The sequence below is a fragment of the Erythrolamprus reginae genome, chromosome 3 (assembly GCF_031021105.1).
Source record: "Erythrolamprus reginae isolate rEryReg1 chromosome 3, rEryReg1.hap1, whole genome shotgun sequence".
NCBI lineage: Eukaryota > Metazoa > Chordata > Lepidosauria > Squamata > Dipsadidae > Erythrolamprus > Erythrolamprus reginae.
Window position 1 is genome coordinate 211,054,348 of NC_091952.1, and position 20,303 is coordinate 211,074,650.

General features: G+C 38.5%; 1 protein-coding gene across 1 annotated transcript; it reads left to right on the forward strand.

Moving 5' to 3' along the window:
- Window positions 1–3,187: 3,187 nt before the first annotated feature.
- LOC139164976 (DGAT1/2-independent enzyme synthesizing storage lipids-like) lies at window positions 3,188–19,733 on the forward strand. Its single transcript, XM_070747762.1, has 7 exons — window positions 3,188–3,239; window positions 5,115–5,460; window positions 7,933–8,097; window positions 8,261–8,454; window positions 12,106–12,166; window positions 16,537–16,676; window positions 19,514–19,733. Exons 2-7 carry the CDS (start codon window positions 5,136–5,138, stop codon window positions 19,619–19,621), a joined length of 993 nt encoding a protein of 330 aa, XP_070603863.1. The 5' UTR covers window positions 3,188–3,239; window positions 5,115–5,135; the 3' UTR covers window positions 19,622–19,733.
- Window positions 19,734–20,303: the final 570 nt, after the last annotated feature.

Below are 20,303 nucleotides of genomic sequence, written 5' to 3' on the forward strand. Positions count from 1 at the left end.
GCAGTACATTAGCATATATGCTTCAGGTGTACTTCCCTGGTTTGCACATGACTGTGAGAGCCAAGATTGAGCCATGGATTGAGTAAAATATGATGAAACTCACTTAAGAATGTGATTAGCAACCAAATTTTGGGGCTCAGTTGTGGTAATAAATCCAGGATTAGCTCTGCCTTCCTCTTCATGGAAAGCCTTTTCCTAGTAAACTCCTTCTCCTGTCTGGCAATTTTCCTTTCTGTCAGAGGCATCAAAACAATCGAGGTAATGTAAGGTTTCCATCTGCAGAGGGGGTTGGACTAGAGCAGTGATTTTCAACCTTTTTTGAGCCGCGGCACATTTTTTACATTTACGAAACCCTGGGCACATTGGGGGGGGGGGGGGGGGCTAAAAAAAGTTTGGACAAAAAAATTATCTCTCTCTTCCTCCCCTTTGCTCTATTTCTTTCTCCCTGCCTCTTTCTCTCCCTCCCTCCCTTCCTCTTTCTTTCTCTCTCTCTCTCCATCCCTCTTTCTTTCTCTTCCTTTCTTCCTCTCTTTTTTGCTCTCTTTCTCCCTCCCTCCCTCCCTCTATGTCTTTCTCTCTCTCTCTCTCCTTCCCTCCCTCTCTTTCTCTTTCTCTCTTGCTTTCTTTCTCTCTCTTGCTCTCTTTCTTTCTCTCTCTCTTTCTCTTGTTCTCTTTCTCTCTCTCTTGCTTTCTTTCTCTCTCTCTTGTTCTCTTTCTCACACTCTTTCTCTCGCTTTCTTTCTTTCTCCCTCTCTTGCTTTCTTTCTCTCTGAACTTCGCGGCACACCTGACTATGTCTCATGGCACACTAGTGTGCCGTGGCACACTGGTTGAAAAACACTGGACTAGAGGATCTCCAAGATATCTTCCAACCCTAAATTTCTGTGCTGTTTTGAAGGGTCTTCCGATGCTACATATATATTTAATTTTATCGACCATTTACATTTGTATTCCTGTGAGTGGTTGTCATATGGGCCCCAGTACACTGCTTTGCCCAGGGCCAATAATGCTCTTAAGGTGGTCCTGGGAGTCACCTGAGGTTGATTAAATACAGACACCATAAGAACAGTTAGTAAGACTAGCTTTTCATGTGACAATGTTGAAGAAATGACACTTGGCTGTGATGTGAGTGTACAGCTTATATAACAGTGTAAATATGTAGTCCCATCAAAACAACGCAACACACAGCCATTAATGCCTACACTGCTAGCAACAAAAGTGAGTATACCCCAAGTGATAATGTCCAAATGGGGCCCAAAGTGTCAATATTTTGTGTGGCCACCATTATTTTCCAGTACTGCCTTAACCCTCTTGGGCATACAGTTCTTCAGTGTTGTAACATGAGAAGATATACTTAAAACCCTGCTGTTCTGTTAGGGTCTGTGAGACCCGAAATCAAAGTTTGAGACCCTGTAAAAACTTTTCCCTGCATATCTGAAACTTGAAATTTCATGGCTTTGCCTCGTTTCAGGGGTTCTCTCTATGAGTAATTTTTTTTGGGGGGGTGGGGGCTTCTTTCTTGCTGAAAAAAAAGGTCCCTAAAGTTCTGTTCCCGGGTCACCATGACCCGGACCAACAATTCTTCATTTGAAGTGCTTATGTTTGGTCAATTTGAAAACTTTTTTCACTTGGAAAGTAGTCTAAACATTTCTGCACACAATGATATGAAAATTGAACTGAAAAAAATAATGCTTATTGGTTTATTTTGATCATAAAAGGCAGTCCCCCTTTTTGTGAACTTTTTTTCAATTTATAGATAGTTTAGTTTGCAAAATGCATTCAATTTTACTAAAGTTGGTGTGGGATTGGTAGTTTGAACATTTCTGAACATAAGAAAAATATAAAAGAACTGAAAAAAATGATGCTTATTTTTTTTAAAATCAGAAATAAGGCCACCCTGCCCCAGCTGCTTGCAACCATTTCCACTTTAAAAAAAATTTAGGCTCCAAATCCGAAATATTTTTAATATCTTAGGCATTCATTTACTCAATTTAACATTGCTGATCATCATAAAAATATTTTTGGGGGTGGGAGCTAACTTTTTTCTGGGCAAAAAAACCCTCACATTGAGTCTGTTTCTGGTCGTATACGACCCGGACCAAAAAGATTATTTTTAGGTACTGGAATTTGGTCTTCTTGAAAACTTTTTTTCACTGGGAACTAGTTTGAACAATTCTGAACGTAATGATATGAAAATTCAACTGAAAAAATTGATGTTTATATTTTTATTTTGATCAAAAAAAACCCACCCCCATTTTTTCAGCATTTCGTGTCTGTTTATATTTTTTTAGGTTACAAATCTATAAGGAATTTTCCCCCAAAAGTTTTGATATACTAAATTGAACATTCCTGATCATAAGAAAAATAGAAATGAACTGAAAAAAAATGATGCTTATTTGTTTATTTTGGTCACAAAAGGGCCATCCCCCTCGCCTTGCTGTGTGCCATTATTTTCACTTTTTATATATATTTGACTAGAAATATTCGAATATCATTTTGAAAAGCAAGCATATGATAGTCATACAATTTATAATTTTATAAAAGAAATCCATTTTACTAAAAGCAAGTATTTAATTTTGAAATTAACAGCATAATTTTTATATAAATTAAAATAATTGAAAACAATGGGGGGACTTTTATGTGCAAAATAAACAAATAAGCATCATTTTTTTCAGTTCAATTTTCATATCATAATGTTCAGAAATGTTCAAGCTACCAATCCCACACCAACTTTAGTAAAATAGAATGCATTTTGCAAGCAAAACTATCTATAAAAATGGGGGGTACATTTTCTCAGCAAAATAAACCAATAAGCATTATTTTTTTCATTTCAATTTTCATTTCATTGCGTGCAGAAATGTTCAAACTTGTTTCCAAGTGAAAAAAGCTTTTAAAAACACCAAATATAAGTACCTAAAATGAACAATTTGCTGTCCAGGTCAAATATACCCAGGAACAGAAGATTAGGGTGTGTTTTTGAGCTGAACAGCAGGGTTAAATATTTACAAAATGTGAGTGGGTTACTCAATTTTGTGACATACTGAACTTATTCTTCAGTTAAACATGAATTATTAGGCATTGGCTAAAATTCTAGGTGATGGTTCATATGAATTGAATTTGTTATCGCTCCACCCTCTGAGGGTGGAGGGAGGATTGTATAACATTTGCTCATTTAAAAAGGCATTACATCAAAGTAAAACTGATTTTCCATGCAGGCTGTTTGAAAGGTAATGATTCTGGTAGGTAGCCAAACTCACCCTCTTTTATTGAAAGGGGGGGGGGGGCTGGAAGGGGCTTTCTATTTTCTATTTTTAATCAATAATATTCTGATTGCTTATAAGCTGGAGGCTTCTCCATTAATGATTTGATACTGAATTGAAAATAGTATTTTATTGAAGAAAGGTTGGCTGGTGAGGCGTTATTAATATATAAGTTATCCTTTATTCTGAAGGAAATTCAGTCAAATTGCCCATTTTCATCAAAACTTCTAAGGGATTTAGGGCATCAGATGAAGTGCTGTAGAAACATTTTGCAGAAAATTGAATATTATTCAAAGATTTTATGGCTTTTCTGAAGATGCTCTTCAAACAACTGCAAATCCGAAATATTACTGCTATTTTCCTTCCATTTATAGGCAAAGCCAAGAAGAAACACTAATAGTGATACCAGTTGTTAGAGTACATGGAATATTCTATTGTTTATATCTGTCTTCTGCAAGAAGTTCTTTGAGCAGATTAGTTTACAAAAATACAAAGAAAGGAAATATGCATTGCATCAGTAGATCAGAGAGTTTCTTAGATTGTAAAACAAGCTATTCTTTCTTTTATTGTGCATTACTGATGTTGAGGAAATCTTTAAATGAAGCCTGTATCAAACACTTATATTGAATTGCTAAAGCAGTGCTGCCTTTTCCCATGCTTATGTGTCTGTTTGTGTATCTGCTCCTGGATGGTTACGTACACATTTGTCCTTCAGATTTCACAAAGTGTAGAATGTCATGTTACAATGGAGCTTTTCCCTTGTGGTTTCTGGTTTTTCTTTGAAGACATTTCACTTTCCATTCAAGAAGCTTCTTCAGCTCTGTAGAATTTATTTATTTATTTATTTATTTATTTATTTATTCATTCATTCATTCATTCAATTTTTTTATGCCGCCCTCCTCCTTAGACTCAGGGCATCTTACAACATGTTAGCAATAGCACTTTTTAACAGCGCCAGCCTATTGCCCCCACAATCCGGCTCCTCATTTTACCCACCTCGGAAGGATGGAAGGCTGAGTCAACCTTGAGCAGGTGATGAGATTTGAAACACTGACCTGCAGATCTACAGTCGGCTTTAGTAGCCTGCAGTACTGCACTCTACCTACTGCGCCACTTCGGCTCATCACCAATGCTCATTTTCAAAAGTGTTTTATTAAGTTGAAGTAAAAACACTTGCTATGTTTAGCACAATGGGAGTTATTTGAAGACCAATGTGATATGTTTTACACATCCTTGATGTTTTCGCTCTGAAGGAACTACAAGAGGAGTATTTTGAAATTTTTGGGGTGGTGATGGTCTTGAAGTTAACAGGACAAAATTTTAGAAAATTGATATTTTCAAACATCTTCATCCCAATCAATATTTGATTGGGATGAAGAGAGTAAGTGTCCTTACTCTCTTCATCCCAATCAACCTGCAGATGAAACAGCTTGGAGAGGCCAATCAATATTGACCAGGTTCTCCCTGAGAGAAAATGGGTTGATTTCCTTTTAATAAAAATACTGTAAATGGGAAGGGAAAAGAATAGATATCAGCAAATTAGGAAAAGATTTGTCTGGTTTTAAACAGGGTGTTCAGAATTGTCCTGTGTGTTTCTAAAATTAAAGTCTTCTAAATAGACCTCTTTGGCTGGTCATTTAAACCTTTTCTTTCTTGGTTGGTTAAAAAAAAAGCCTCCAACCGAGTCATTCATTTTTGATTAAAAGGATAAACAATCTGATTGATGGTTTTTTAGAACCATCTCTCAGCTCAATCTTCTCTATAAGTCTATTTGAAAGTGTCATTACCTTGTATTCTGCTGTTCTCCCAGAGCTCATAATAAAGTATGCTTGTATATTTATTTTTATTTTCCAGGAAGCAATGTTTTATTTGTGAATGGATTTCTATTTATATAGTCTGATTTCCAACATGACAGAGGAAAATATATATTATACCTTAGGAAATGAATTTACCTTCTGGTCAACTTGCATTTTGGAAGGATGTAAAGGCTTTATCGTATATCCCTTAACTTTTATAGTAATTCTGATAATTTTATATTATCCCATTTTGTTTGGATTCTTTCTAATGGTTGTCTACAATGCAATACTTTTTTTATGGAAAAAAATTGGCAATCTGCCAGATGATATCGAGAGTAAAAAATGGGACAAGCCAAAGCGATTTTTGACATTGGCAGCTAAGTGGCATGGCAAAATATTGCATGGTAAGTATAACTTAATTCACTCTTTAGGCAGGGATGAGGAAATTATTACTCATAGGCATCATTCTTCTGGCCAACTATAACCAGCAGTCATATGCATCTTGGAACTGCAACTGAATCTAATTGAATTTGAATGGAAATTTGAGAATGTAAGGTGTTGATTTATCTATCATTCATTTTTGTAAAAATGCTTCAGCAACTCCATTATTTCTGTGGCTAAAAAACTGGATGAAGAAAGAGTTGACTTAATCCTTTAGTCAGCAGAGTAATTGCAGGCATATTTTTAAAAATGAAAAAGACAAACTATATAGCTATAGACTACCAGAAATATTTAGGCATTTATATGTTGGGGTCATTATATTCCTAAAATTAACATTAGAAAAATAAAAATGAATAACTTTCATGTCAAGTGGTACAAAACATCAGAAAGCAAATATGAACATTCCCAAGAGGGGAAATTCTTCAGAGGGCTACAGGAATGGACCTCAAATCTTGGAAAACAATAGTACACACCAATGTTGTCCCCAGTGGGATAGGAACCAAGCCCAATATGTCTTGGTATCTCCTGAAGCCTGTGTCCTCTCCCGTTATATTTTTCGGAGGGTGTTCAGACTCTCTTCCAGTTAACAATTTCTGTAGTCACTTAATGATCATACCTAGGAAAGTTAGGGCTATTTTCAATGAGCAAACGTGGTGTTTGCTGAGCAATTGCTTCAACAACTGAAATTTTGGGTCCAATTCTGATTGTAAATGAAGGATTACCTGTAAAGTCCAAAGATTTCAGTCTGTTCAATAATTGTTTAAAAGCTGGTGACTTTATATTTTATACTAAACTTTACATTTTATACTAAGCCATTATTTATCATGGTTTTAGCACAGCTCAATTTAGACATGACCATACATTTTATATGCCTGTTAATGATTCTGGAAAAAATAGGCAGAATGCCAAAATTGTCTTTTTAAAATGTTTTACAATGGCCAAAATATCCTAGGATTATATTTAAGGTAAAAGACAAGTTTTATGTCAGTTTAATTGGTATGAATCTAAGTGACTTATAGAAAATTAGAAGGAATATGTTGAGTCATAAATGTAATAACACCCAAATCAGGGAGATTCTGATTGAGGTTTTTTAATATATAATAATTTTATTGATTTTTTAAATAATAATAACACATACACACTACATAAAACACAGTGCACAGTGATGTATGCTCCCACCACCCAACAACATTCAAACCCCTCCAACAAAATGAGAGTGCACCTTATTTACAGCATTTCAAACTAAGAACATTACAATATTTACAAATTGTAGAGTGATTCAAATTTATACCTTAGTCTCAAATTCTACTAACCATATAACCTCTAACCCTGTCCCATCAGTTCCTGCACTTTATTTTCATTAATCATATTCATAATTTCAAACTGAATGTGTTCCACCATGTACAAGTACCAATTTTGTATTGTCTGTTTTGTTGCATCCTTCCAACCTAAAACTATTACCGTTTGGATACTTTCTATAGCTGCTTCTTTAATTTCTCTGAATTCTCCCATATCACTCCTTATTACTAATACTACCATCTTCTTTGTAATCACCCATTTTATATTTAGCATCCTATTAATTTCCTCTTGCACCTCTTCCCAAATTTCTGCACTACCAAACATTCCCAAAACATGTGCATAAACACCCCTCTCTTTTGGCATCCATGCCAACAGGGATCCTTAACATTCTGATAAAAGAACGTAGGTTGTGCAGGTGTATAATACCACTTAGGTAAAATTTTCCTCCTCATTTATCTAACCCTTGTATTCTTAATTTTCCCTTTATTCTCCAATATATGCCTTTGTACCAGCACTTTTTTTCTCTTAAAATTTTCTCTAATTTTGTCTCTTCCCTTAGTAGTGCTTCTTTATTTTCTCTTTCATTCAAGTATGTGCATATTGCATTTATTTGCAAATATCTCTGCTGGCCCAACCACCATTCTATTCAGTTTCTACTAACCCTTCCATCGTTCTCATATAACTGTTCTATCCTATTTATCCCCCTGCCCTTCAACTCACTTGTTACCTTGTTTGATTTATTTCATTATCTCTATTTATTACATACAATATTGACAACTTTGATTTATTTAATCCTAATTTCCCCTGCCACATTTTTCCAAATTTCTAAGGTCCCTTTCAAAGGGCCTATTAATTTATCTAAATCACTTTTATTCCACCTTGTAAATATTAGCTCTTTATTCCTTATCCCATTAATCACTTTTTCCAATTTAACCCATTCTGATTGATGTTGATGTTCTGATTGATCAATGTGACAGCGTGTTGTTTCAGAAATGACATATGACTTAAAATATTTAGCTTCACAAGTAAGCTAAGAAAGTTTTTAAAAAGTGATATTTCTATACCATCTTCTTTTCTTTTAGAGGAGATCCTTGTGAAATAATATTGAACCCATTTCATTGTTCCACTATTAACAGGTTATGAGGTTTCTGGAGTAGAAAATCTACCAAAAGAACCAGCGATCTTTGTTTATTACCATGGAGCCCACCCAATCGACAACTATTTATTTGTTCATAAGATTTATAGACTTACTGGGAAATTCCTGTATTCTGTGGTAGATCATGCTCTTTTTCATCTACCAGGTAAAAAAAATATGATGTGTTTAGTCTTGATTATTTTCAAAATATATTGGTTCACTGACTTGACAAGTTCAATTCTTTAAACTTAGTTGAATTATCATGGTGGAAATAACATATTTACTTTTACAAGCAAGAACTGAATAATTTTTTAGGTCTGCTTTTGCAGGAGTAAATCTGTTCCTTGCAGTCCATAACACTATTCATCCCACAAGAGAACAGAGTATAAATCTTCTGAAAAAAGGTCACCAGATGACGGTTGCACCAGGAGGAGTGCGAGAGCAGAACTATGGAAATAACCATTACAAACTAATTTGGTGCCAACGGAAAGGATTTGCTCACATAGCCATAAATGCAAAAGTGGTGAGCCATTTGTCATTACATCCTTTTTCTAGTGTTGCTGTTAATTGGGAATATGTATTTGTAAATGCTATGCTTCAATTTCATATCATGTATTTATTTTTTACCTATTTGCAAATGAACAGAAATGTGAATCTGAACCATTTCCAATCTATGTTTTTACATAAATATATATTTTAAATAATTTCTTTCTTCCTCAACGATTGCTTTTTAGTAGTCATTTAGTAATCATTAAAAAGAATAAGATTTCCACTTACATAGTTCCCTCTAAGCTGAGCAGTGAGCAATCGCTCACTTAAAAATCATCATCAACTCAGAGTTTTCCAAACCTGCCCAGAAGCCGAGAGGGAAAGAGTGAGAGGGAAGGAGAGAGAGAGGAAGAGAGGAAGAGAGAGAAACAGATAGAAAAAAGAGAGGAAGGAAAAGAGAAAGAAAAAGAATGGGAGTAAGGAAGAAAGAAAGAAAATCAAAATCTAGTTTGAAACTAGCTCAACTATTTAAGTGGCATTTTGATATTGATAGAGTTGCCCTATTATGAGCTCACTGTTATAGACACACAGCACAGTATTTCTCTGAGACAAAACAGGGTGGGTTTTTTGTTTGTTTGTTTGTTTGTTTGTTTGTTTATTTATTATTTCTGTGCCGCCCAGTCCCGAAGGGACTGCCGCTCAGACACTATACTTTTCCGCCCACCCCCCCAAAAAATTAGAGGGAACACTGTCCACTTATAATCCAAACTCACAGGATTATGAGCCAAAAAGATTTTGGTAATATTTTGACTTTAGAAATCCTTGTAGCCAAGTTCTTTGAAATTCTAATCATGTATATTCCTGAGAAGAATCTATGTCATTCAGAAAAATAAGTATACTCTTTTGAATTGCCAGATTTCTGCCTCCAAGTATCAACTATACCTAATACAAAGAAAAGTTTGGACAATTTGCCTTCAGTGACTTTAATATTCTTCTGAGATGTATAACACTCAGATGGCCTGGGAGGTCAAGGAAATGACATCCAACATATGGGCTTTGGTACGTCCCATTCTTGGAGGCTAGCTCCACCCACTATGGAGAATGGGCATTGGTACTCACCTTATGCGCCCCGTCTCATAGGGTGAAGCTAGCCTCCATGTCCCTCCCTTGTGTTTTCTGTCACCTGGCTGGACACTTATAGGAGAGTTATGAATGGAGTCTGGGAGAACCAAATTGATCTATGCATCACATTTATGCCTTACATTTAAACATTTTCCAAATACAACTCTAAAATCATGCATTTGCTGTATATTGCAAAAGTAGAAATATATTGTAATGTTTTCTTTCTTTTTAAATGGATTGATGATTAACTCACTTGGAAAATGGTAAACCCACAGTTCTGAAAGTTTTTCAATCTTAATGAAACAGTGAGAAAGTAAAAAGTAAAATTCCCTAGTATTAAAAAATTATCATTCCTACAAATGTCCAGTTCTTTCATCTAATTTATTTAAGCTTGTTCACAAATATTTTCACCCAAGAAATATTTTCACCCAAGTATTAAATTTTCTTATATCAATGCTTTCTAACCTTTTGCCAAAAAGATTTTTGTCCATGTCTTTAAAACCATTTCTCCCCGTTACTCATTTGTATTCCAAATCATATAACACATCAATTTATCTTCTGTGTTCAGAAATTATGTTTAGCTATAAATAACCTATACAGTGATACCTTGTGTTACAAACTTAATTGGTTCCAGGACGAGGTTCTTAAGGTGAAAAGTTTGTAAGATGAAACAATGTTTCCCATAGGAATCAATGGAAAAGCGATTAATGCGTGCAAGCCCAAAATTCACCCCTTTTGCCAGCCGAAGCACCCGTTTTTGCGCTGCTGGGATTCTCCTGAGGCTCCCCTCCATGGGAAACCCCACCTCCAGGCTTCTGTTGCCAGCAAAGTGCTCATTTTTGTGATGCTGGGATTCTCCTGCTGGGATTCCCCTGCAACATCACAAAAACATGGAGGGGAGTCTCAGGGGAATCCCAGCAGCACAAAAACGGGTGCTTCGCTGGCAACGGAAGTCTGGAGGCGGGGCATCCCAGCGGTGGTGGTGGGTTTGTAAGGTGAAAATAGTTTGTAAGAAGAGGCAAAAAAATCTTAAACCCCGGGTTTGTATCTCAAAAAGTTTGTATGACGAGGTGTTTGTAAGATGAGGTATCACTGTATCTGGATTGTGGGGGCAATATGCTGGCTCTGTTAAAAAGTGCTATTGCTAACATGTTGTAAGTCGCCCTGAGTCTAAGGAGAAGGGCAGCAAAAAAAAATCCAACAAATAAATAAATAACCTATTCCCACCAAAATCTTAATTAAAGGATGATCACCCTATGTCACTTACCTAGACTTAACTGTGAAAGAGAAAGTGACAGTTGGAAAGTTGATCCATGATGATCCCTCCTCTGTAGGAAACAGTGAAACCCAGCATTTGCTGAAGAATGCTGAGTGCGATTAGATGCATGAAAATTCAGCACTGTAGGACAACAGTTCAGCAGGTCAGAAGCTGAGTTCAACCTACATTTAGTAATCTAGTGCAATTTTTTCAATGTTTAAACTCTCAAAAACAAATATCTGATAGGAAGTCAAAAGATACAATGACTTTAGCAACATAGATTATCAATATTACAGTATTTTTCGGCCTATAAGACGCACCTTTTCTTCCCTAAAAGAGGCTGAAAATTGAGATGCATCTTATACCCTGAATGTAGCTTTTTTTGAAGATTCCCCCACCCCCACCCCAGCCCTAACTAGATGCTAACGATCTTCCCAGTTCTTACCTTGCAGGGTTTTTTTATTGTTACTTTTTGCAGAATGTTTCCCAAGCCCTAAGTCTTTGCAGGGTTTTTTTCATTGCTCTAACTTGCTCTAAATGTTTCTTTCCAGCCCTAACTAGGTACTAATGATGTTTCCAGCTCTTACCCACTTGCAAGCTTTTACATTGTTACTCTCTAACAAGAATGTTTTCCAAACCCTATCTTTGTAGGGTTTTTTTTTTATTGCTCTCCTTGGTTTCTTTCCAGCCCTAACCAGGTGCTAACAATGTTCCCAGCTCTTACTGGCTTGCAAGCTCTTTCATTCTTACTCTTTGTGAAGAATATTTTCCAAGCCCTAAGTCCTAACAAGGCATACAAGTCCAATTAATAAAATAAAATAAATAGAATAACGATGTCCCCAGCTCTTACCTGCTTGCAAGCTCTTTCATTGTTACTCTCTGAGAATAATGTTTTCCAAGCCGAAGTCTTTGCAGGTTTTTTTCATTGCTCTAACTTGCTCCAAATATTTCTAACAGGTGCTAATGCTTTTCCCAACTCTTATTGGCTTGCAAGCTCTTTCATTATTACTCTCTCTGAATAAGTTTTTTTTAAACCCTAACCAGGGAGTAAAATAATGTGCTGAAGCTGACCAGACTAAGGATGATAGCCAGATGAATATCTGGGAAGCAGATTCTTTTCCCTATTTTCCTCCCCCAAAATTAAGGTGCGTCTTCTACTCTGGTGCATCTTATACTCTGAAAAATACGGTCATTTCTCAAAGTGATCTTTTAATATATTTACTTTATGTCTGAACAATACATTTCATTGCTTTCATGTATAGTAACTAAAATAGTCTCATTATTTGTTTCTTTTATTTCTTCTAGCCAATCGTCCCTTTGTTTACACAAAATATTAGAGAAGGCTATATAGCATATGGAAATATAAGTAAGTAAAACTTTATGTATTCTCGGGAATATTATTACTTTTAAGGTTATATATCTATGCAGCTGCATCTTTGTCTACCATGTTTAATTTCAAATATACTTTAGCTCAACTATCAGAGCTTTGCTGGAAAACCTGATTCAGTACATTTCCCATAACTGATATGATATCATGTGATTATATCGACACAAAACCGGCCCAGAAATTATGGAAATTCAGCAAACCACACACTTTAAATGCATTGGTGTTTAATGTTAGGACTCTATCTAAAACAGTTCAGTTGACAATATATAAACTGAGCTACAGATATGTACTATATGTCTACTCTATGTCTGATTTGCTGAGGTGTTGCAGATTGCTACAAGAGGGAGCTAGAGTTCATAGCTTATTTCTCTGAGTCACTCTTTGTCTGACTACTCACTGTTAATGGCTATTCACTGTTATATGCTCTGCAATCTCTCTGTGTTGTAGTTATATATTATAGCTAAACATGTGTTTAAGCTTGATATCTTGGTTTACTGATTATGACAAAGACAACAGGTAAGAAAGACTCTGCACTTGGTAATATTTGGATTGTTATTCTGACTTATTATGTGTATGACTTTAGGCTGTTTATCTGAATATGTTATTTCTCAAAGTAAAATTTAATTCATGTTAGTATATCTGTATGTGGCCGAGTAGTTATTCACAACTAATCTCAATCTAAACATTTCTGTGTGTGCACAATCTTGGTAAACAAGGATTACTCTGCTCATACTTTAACACTTAGAACATAAGAACATAAGAAGAGCCATGCTGAATCAGGACAAAGGCAATTGTGTCCAGCATTATGTGTCACACAGTGGCCCACCAATTGTACATGGGGACTTTGAGCAGAAAGAAAAGGCAACCCCCCCTTTTCCTTGACCCCCAACATATGGTACTCAAGTAAGATGCTACTTATTATAGGAAGTCTTATTATGGTACAGTACTTACGATAGGAAGTCTGCCCATCTGTCCATCCATCACCTTGCCTTCCATCAGTTTTGAGAGATCTGTGTATGTTTTTCCTAATTCTAATTTTCCAACCTGTTTAAAATTTAAGTTGAACTTTGCAAAATAATAATAATAATAATAATAATAATAATAATAATAATAATAATAATAATAATAATATATTACATTTGTATGCTGCCCCTCTCCGAAGACTCGGGGAGGATCACAACAATAACAATAACAATGTTAAAATGGAAACTAATCTAATATTAAAAAACAACTAAAAAAACCCATCATTTAAAAACCATACAACACACACATACCATACATAAAATGTAAAAGCCTGGGAGAGGTGTCTCAGTTCCCCCATGCCTGGCAATACAGGTGGGTCTTAAGTAATTTGCAAAAGACAAGGAGGGTGGGGGCAGTTCTAATCTCTGGGGGCAGTTGATTCCAGAGGGCCAGGGCCACCACAGAGAAGGCTCTTCCCCTGGGACCAGCCAAACAACATTGTTTAGTTGACGGGACCCGGAGAAGGCCAACTCTGTGGGACATTATCAGCCACTGGGATTCGTGCAATAGAAGGCGGTTCCGGAGATATTCTGGTCCGATGCCATGTAGGGCTTTAAAGGTCATTACCAACACTTTGAATTGAGACCAGAAACTGATCGGCAGCCAGTGCAGGCCACGAAGTGTTGGAGAAACATGGGCAAATCTAGGAAGCCCCACTCTCACTGCCACATTCTGCACAATCTGAAGTTTCCGAACACTTTTCAAAGGTAGCCCCATGTAGAGAGCGTTGCAGTAGTCAAACCTTGAGGTGATGAGGGCATGAGCAACTATGAGCAATGACTCCCTGTCCAAATTGGGCCACAACTGGTGCACCAGGCAAACCTGGGCAAACGCCCTCCTTGCCATAGCCGAAAGATGTTCCAGTGTTAGCTGTAGATTGAGGCAGACGCCCAAGTTGCGAATCCTCTCTAAGGGGGTCAATAATTCCCACCCCTAGGGTAGTGGACAGACAGATGGAATTGTACTTGGGAGGCAAAACCCACAGCCACTCCTTCTTTTCAGGTTTGAGTTTGAGCTTGTTGACACCCATCCAGACCCCAACAACCTCCAGGCACCAGCACATCACTTCCACTGCTTCGCTGACTGGACATGGGGTGAAGATGTATAACTGGGTATCATCAGCATACTGATTATATCTCACCCCATGCCCTTGGATGATCTCACCCAGTGGTTTCATGTAGATATTAAATAGCAGGGGGGGGAGAACTGACCCCTGAGGCACCCCACAAGGGAGAGACCTAGAGGTCGACCTCTGACCCCCCACTAACACCAACTGCGACCGACAGGAGAGGTAGGAGGAGAACCACTGAAGAGCAGTGCCTCCCACACCCAACCCCTCCAGCAGGCACAGAAGGATACCATGGTCGATGGTATCGAAAGCCACTGAGAGGTCAAGAAACACCAGGACAGAGGACAAGCCCCTGTTCCGGATCCGCCAGAGATCATCCATTAGCACGACCAAAGCAGTTTCCGTGCTGTAGCCGGGCCTGAATCCAGACTGTTGAGGTCCTAGATAATCGGCTTCTTCCAAGGACCACTGGAGTTGGAGCGCCACCACCTTCTCAACAACATTCCCCATAAAGGGAAGGTTGGAGAGTGGACAGTAGTTATTAAGCACGGCTGGGTCCAGGGAGGGCTTCTTGAGGAGGGGGCATACAAGTGCCTCCTTATAAGGAACCGAGAAGAACCCCCCTCTCCAAAGAAGTGTTGACAATCTTTTGGACCCAGCTCCATGTCACCTCTCGGCTGGCCGAGACAAACCAAGAGGGACATGAATCCAGTAAACAGGTGGTGGAACTCACAGCTCCAATGGTCTTGTCCACTTCATCAGGTATCACTAAGTCAAACTCCTCCTAGACAGATGGACAAGGACAAGCCCCAGTCACCTCGACTGACTCGTTGTCAGCCGACACTGCAATCCAATTGGAGTCGAAGTCCACCCAGATCCGAGAAACTTTATCAATGAAAAACGAGTTAAACTCCTTGGCACTGCCCTGCAAGGGCTCCCCAACTCCCCCCTGATTCAGAAGGGAGCGGGTCACCCTAAACAGAGCGGCTGGGCAGGATTCCGCTTATGCAATCAAGGTGGCATGATACACACATCTTGCCATCTTGAGCGCCACTGTGTAAGTTTTAATATGACCTCTTACAAGTGTTCGATTGGATTCAGACTTACTCTTCCTCCATCGCTTCTCTAGACGTCTCTTCTGGCATTTCAACTCCTGGAGCTCCTCATTGAATCATGGAGCTCGATGGGGTCTAGTGCCACAGAGAGGTCGCAACGGCGCAATTCGGTCAAGAGCCTCCACTGCAGCCTTATTCCAGGCCACAGCAAGAGATGCTGCTGAGCTGTGGAAGAGTGAATCTGGTAAAACCCCAAGCACCCTCTGAAAGCCCTCTGGGTCCATCAAGCATCTGGGGCGGAACCACCTAGTCGGTTCTGCCTCCCTGCGGGGGAGGATTGGAGCCAGGAAATCAAGCCGCAGTAGAAAATGGTCTGACCATGACAAAGGCAATGCTTCTAAGCCCCTTAGTCTCAGACCATTTCTCAATTGCTCTGAGAGGAATACCATGTCTGGTGTGTGTCCCCCCTCGTGAGTAGGACCCTGGACTACTTGAGTCAGGTCCATGGCTGTCATGGTGGCCATGAACTACTATGCTAACCCGGAGGAACCACTGAGTGATGGCAGATTGAAGTCCCCCAGGACAATGAGTCCAGGGAACTCCACCGCCAACCCGGCCACCCCCTCAAGCAGCACAGGCAGGGCTGTTGACATGCAGCTGGGAGGCAGGTATGTGAGCAACAAGCCCACCTGAACCCCTAAGTCCAACTTCACAAGGAGGGACTCACAACCCACAATCTCGGGAGCAATGAGTCTACATAGGCAAAGGTTCTCCTTGGCTATAATAGCCACTCCTGCCCCCCTTCCCTGGAGTCAAGGCTGATGCCATACCTGAAACCCAGTTGGGCAAATTTCTCAGAGAGGAACTCCTCCCTCTGGGTCCAGCTCCTCCCTCTAGGTTTCGGTCACACATGCCAGGTCGGCCTCCTCATCCAGGATCAAATCCCGGATGCGGAGAGCTTTATTTACCACCGACCTGGCATTGAGTAGCAGCAGCTTGAGCCCAGGGCCCGGATTACACTTGTAGGGCTCAAACATGTCAAACTTTTTTTTCTCTTTCAACTAGAAAACCTTTACTTTAGTAAGTTCCAATACTGGTACTAAAAATTGCTAGTATTTAGCTAGGCTTCTAGAAAGACTAATTCAAAACTCCTTTTAGGTCGCTAAAATGCATTTCTGAAATTTTCTAAATCTTGTACTCAGGACCAATGAGATGGTTATATGAGCGAAAAAAATGGATCACCTTTCCAATGTATGGATTATTTCCAGTTAAACTTATAACCCATATTGGAAAACCAATTCCATGTGACCAAGATATAACTCCTGAAAAATTAGCCGAAAAAGTAAGTGTATTCTATTATAAGGGAATAAAATATGCATTCAGATTCTCGCTTTGTTCATGAAATTATAACATTATAGTAACACATTACTTGCCTTGTTTTCCTCAAAATAAGACATGTCCTGATAACAAGCCCAACAAGGCTTTTCATGACATGTATTGATATAAGTCCTGCCTAAAAATAACTCCCCCACCCCAATACTTTCCAGGGAAATGGGGGCCATGCCGGGAGCTGCTATTTCTCCAGCAGGCACTCTTTTGGCCAGGAGAGAAGTACACACTCCACTGGACTAGCTCGGCTCATCTGGGCTCTGCCTACATCGGTTTGAAACATGCTCCTGCCTGTGAAGAACAGGAGGTGAGCATTGTTCCTTTCATCACAGGCTGGAGCACATTTCAAAACATTGCCAAAGGCAGCTTAGTGCAGCTGAGCCAAGGGAGGGAGGCAGCAGCAGGAGCAGTAAACAGTGATGTCTGCTGCTCAAGCCCTGCACTTGTGGTCTCGCAGGCAGCAACTTGTTTCAAACTGATGTAGGCAGAGTCCAGATGAGCTGATCTACTGCAGTCCTGTGGGGTGTGCACGTAACACCTCTGGCTTGCTGTTAAAGAGAACTCTAAAAGACTTCTGATAATCTCTTTGGGATATAAACAACTGTGATTACTGCACCCCGTGAAGGGCAATCTAAGGACTGAATAAATAGCTCTTGGACTGTGGAACAATTTTTTGGGGGGGGGAAAGATAAAACAAAATGTTTTATAAGGAAGAAACAAGTGAACCATTGAAGGAGATAGAGTTACTCTTCCAAAATACAAATTATATTATAGAGAAAGCATTTAAGGAGCATACAGAAAAAAATGAAAAATGCTATATAAGGGATGATGAGCAAAGATCAAGATGCCCAGAAAATGGACAGGCTAACAGTAGAAATGGAGGGAAAGATTGAGATGAAAACCAGATAATAAAAGAAGAAGAAAAGGAAAAGACAATAAAGAAAATAATAGTGACTGGTGAATTAAACCAGGGGAAAAATATATCAAAGAAATTGGAGATACAGGAAAATACCTTTGAACGGGAAAATGGGGGCATGGGCAGAAAACCTGGAAATTAGGCAGCCGAGGAGAGGAGAGATGTGAAAATTACTCAGATTGAACAGCCAAGAAGCAGATGTAGAAAGAGATAAAGATCTTGGAGATGAATATGGCAGCCAAGTCAAAAAGAAAAAAAAACCACAGCAATTAAAGATAGATGATTTTTTTTGGTGTTGTTTTTTCTTTTCTTTTCATCCATGTTTTTTTTTAGTAGGTGACATGATTAGAAATTAGGTAGAATAGAAAGAAAATGTTTTTTAACATGACGTGTTTAAATGTTAGAATTAAGGGAAAGGGGGAACGTTATTGTACACAGATTTATATAATAAAATAAGAGCAGTAATAACAGAAAACAGAATAATTGAATAATGATAGTTCACAACTTTATATAAATATGTGTTTGTTTGTTTGTTTGTTTATTATTTATTTATTAATCAGATTTGTATGCCGCCCCTCTCCGCAGACTCGGGGTGGCTCACAGCAATAATAATACAATGTAAACAAATCTAATATTTAAGTTAATTTAAAAACCCCAGTTTGGAAACCAATCATACATACTAGCATACCATGCATAAATTTTATAAGCCTAGGGGGAGGGAAAGTGTCAATTCCCCCATGCCTGATGACAGAGGGGTTTTTTAAAGAGCTTACAAAAGGCTAGGAGGGTGGGGGCAACTCTGATAACTGGGGGGAGTTGGTTCCAAAGGGTCGGGGCCGCCACAGAGAAGGCTCTTCCCCTGGGTCCCGCCAAACGACATTGTTTAGTTGACGGGACCCAGAGAAGGCCAACTCTGTGGGGCCTAACTGGTCGCTGGGATTCGTGCGGCAGAAGGCGGTCCCGGAGATATTCTTAGAAATATATTAGAAATATACAAGTTGGTTGAAAGTAATAACTAGTACTAATGCAATTAATTTTATTTGTATTAGAATGTATGACACCCAGGTGCCACACATTGATATGCTTGTAAAAATATAATGAAAATAATAACAATCAAGACTTCCATGTGTTCCCCGTTCAGCTTGTAATGCTGTTAAATTAATGATGAGTCTCCAGATTGTTGAATGACAAAGTGATTCAACTCTGTCACATTTGTAGCATTTTATAGCCCTTAGAATACCTTCCTATGTCCTATCGCTTTATTTCTTTGATCAATGGAATGGCGCATCATTCCTTGGAGGACAACTGGGCTAGACACGGAATGCAAGAGAGAAGCTCAGCTGCAAGATTTATAAGGTTACATAGCCTATAAATCTATAATCAAATTACTTTAGGATAAGCACAATCTGAAAAACCAGATATTATGCCATCTAAACTGAGATTCACTTATTCAAGTAAATGCTGAATCCAGATAATTGTGATTTACTCAACAAGCCACAGGTAGCAACAAATCAAACAAAAGGCATCCAGGTTCTATTTTGCGTTTGTTTTTTTAATTATACTACTGAATGCAGGTAAAAAAGTTGTTCTACACTCTATATGTACCATATAATTTAACCCAATGGAAAAATGTGATTTATCTGATTATGTATAGTATGGCATCAGTAGGAATAGAATTTTTTTTTTTTTGCCATAAATCAGAATTTTACATATATAGTATGTTTAAATATGCGGTCTGTTCTACAGACGGGTCAATCTCTTTTAGTTCTGAAATGTTCTCGCTATAGTTCCTGAAACATAAATCTAATTATATCACCTTTTTTCTTTCTTTTCTACATCCGATCCCACCCCATGCCACTCCACCTCTCCAACAGACTCAAAGGGCAATAGAGGCTTTACGGGACAAACACCAGAAAATCCCAGGAAGCGTATTGCATGCTTTTCAGCAACGCTTTGAGAAATGTAACAACGAAAAACAATGATATAACAACAATAATCTCTATAGATTATGTAGATGTATGTTTAAACGTGTATCTGTAATTTTCTATTTCCCGAGGCACTTTTGTTAAAATAAATGAAGATGCACGATTGAGATGGGGAAGAATATATGTTTATTTCAATGTGTTTAAATCACCAATATCCGATCAAATTTCATTCGAAAATATCAAAGCATTACATGACGATCATTCCACACTCTTGTGAATTCTGTTGGAATAATCTTTTTCGTATACATTTATGCTAGAAGCTTTGAAATGCTTCTTAATTGAAAAGATTAGTTGATGAGATCACCATTACCCAGGGGACACCAGGTTGAGGGCTCCATCATGTTCCTGGTCTCAATGGTCCAAATTCCAGATCTAGCCAACACAGAAGCACAATCGCTCCAGCTAGCAGTCCTTTTGCAGCAAACAGTCTTCCAGGACTCTGCTCTCCTTTCCCAGCAACCCTCTGCTCTGTTACAGCCACCACTGATCAGCTGGATCTTGGCTTCGGTAGCACCACCAGTCAGCTGGGCAGAGCTACCAGAAACACTGTTATTGCACGGTGCCTCCACCTGGAGAATCTATATCAGTGATGGCTAACCTTTTTGTCGTCACATGCCGAAAGCGTTCCTGCGCATCCAAACCCATAATGCAATGGGCATTTAACACCCCCTTTTACCCC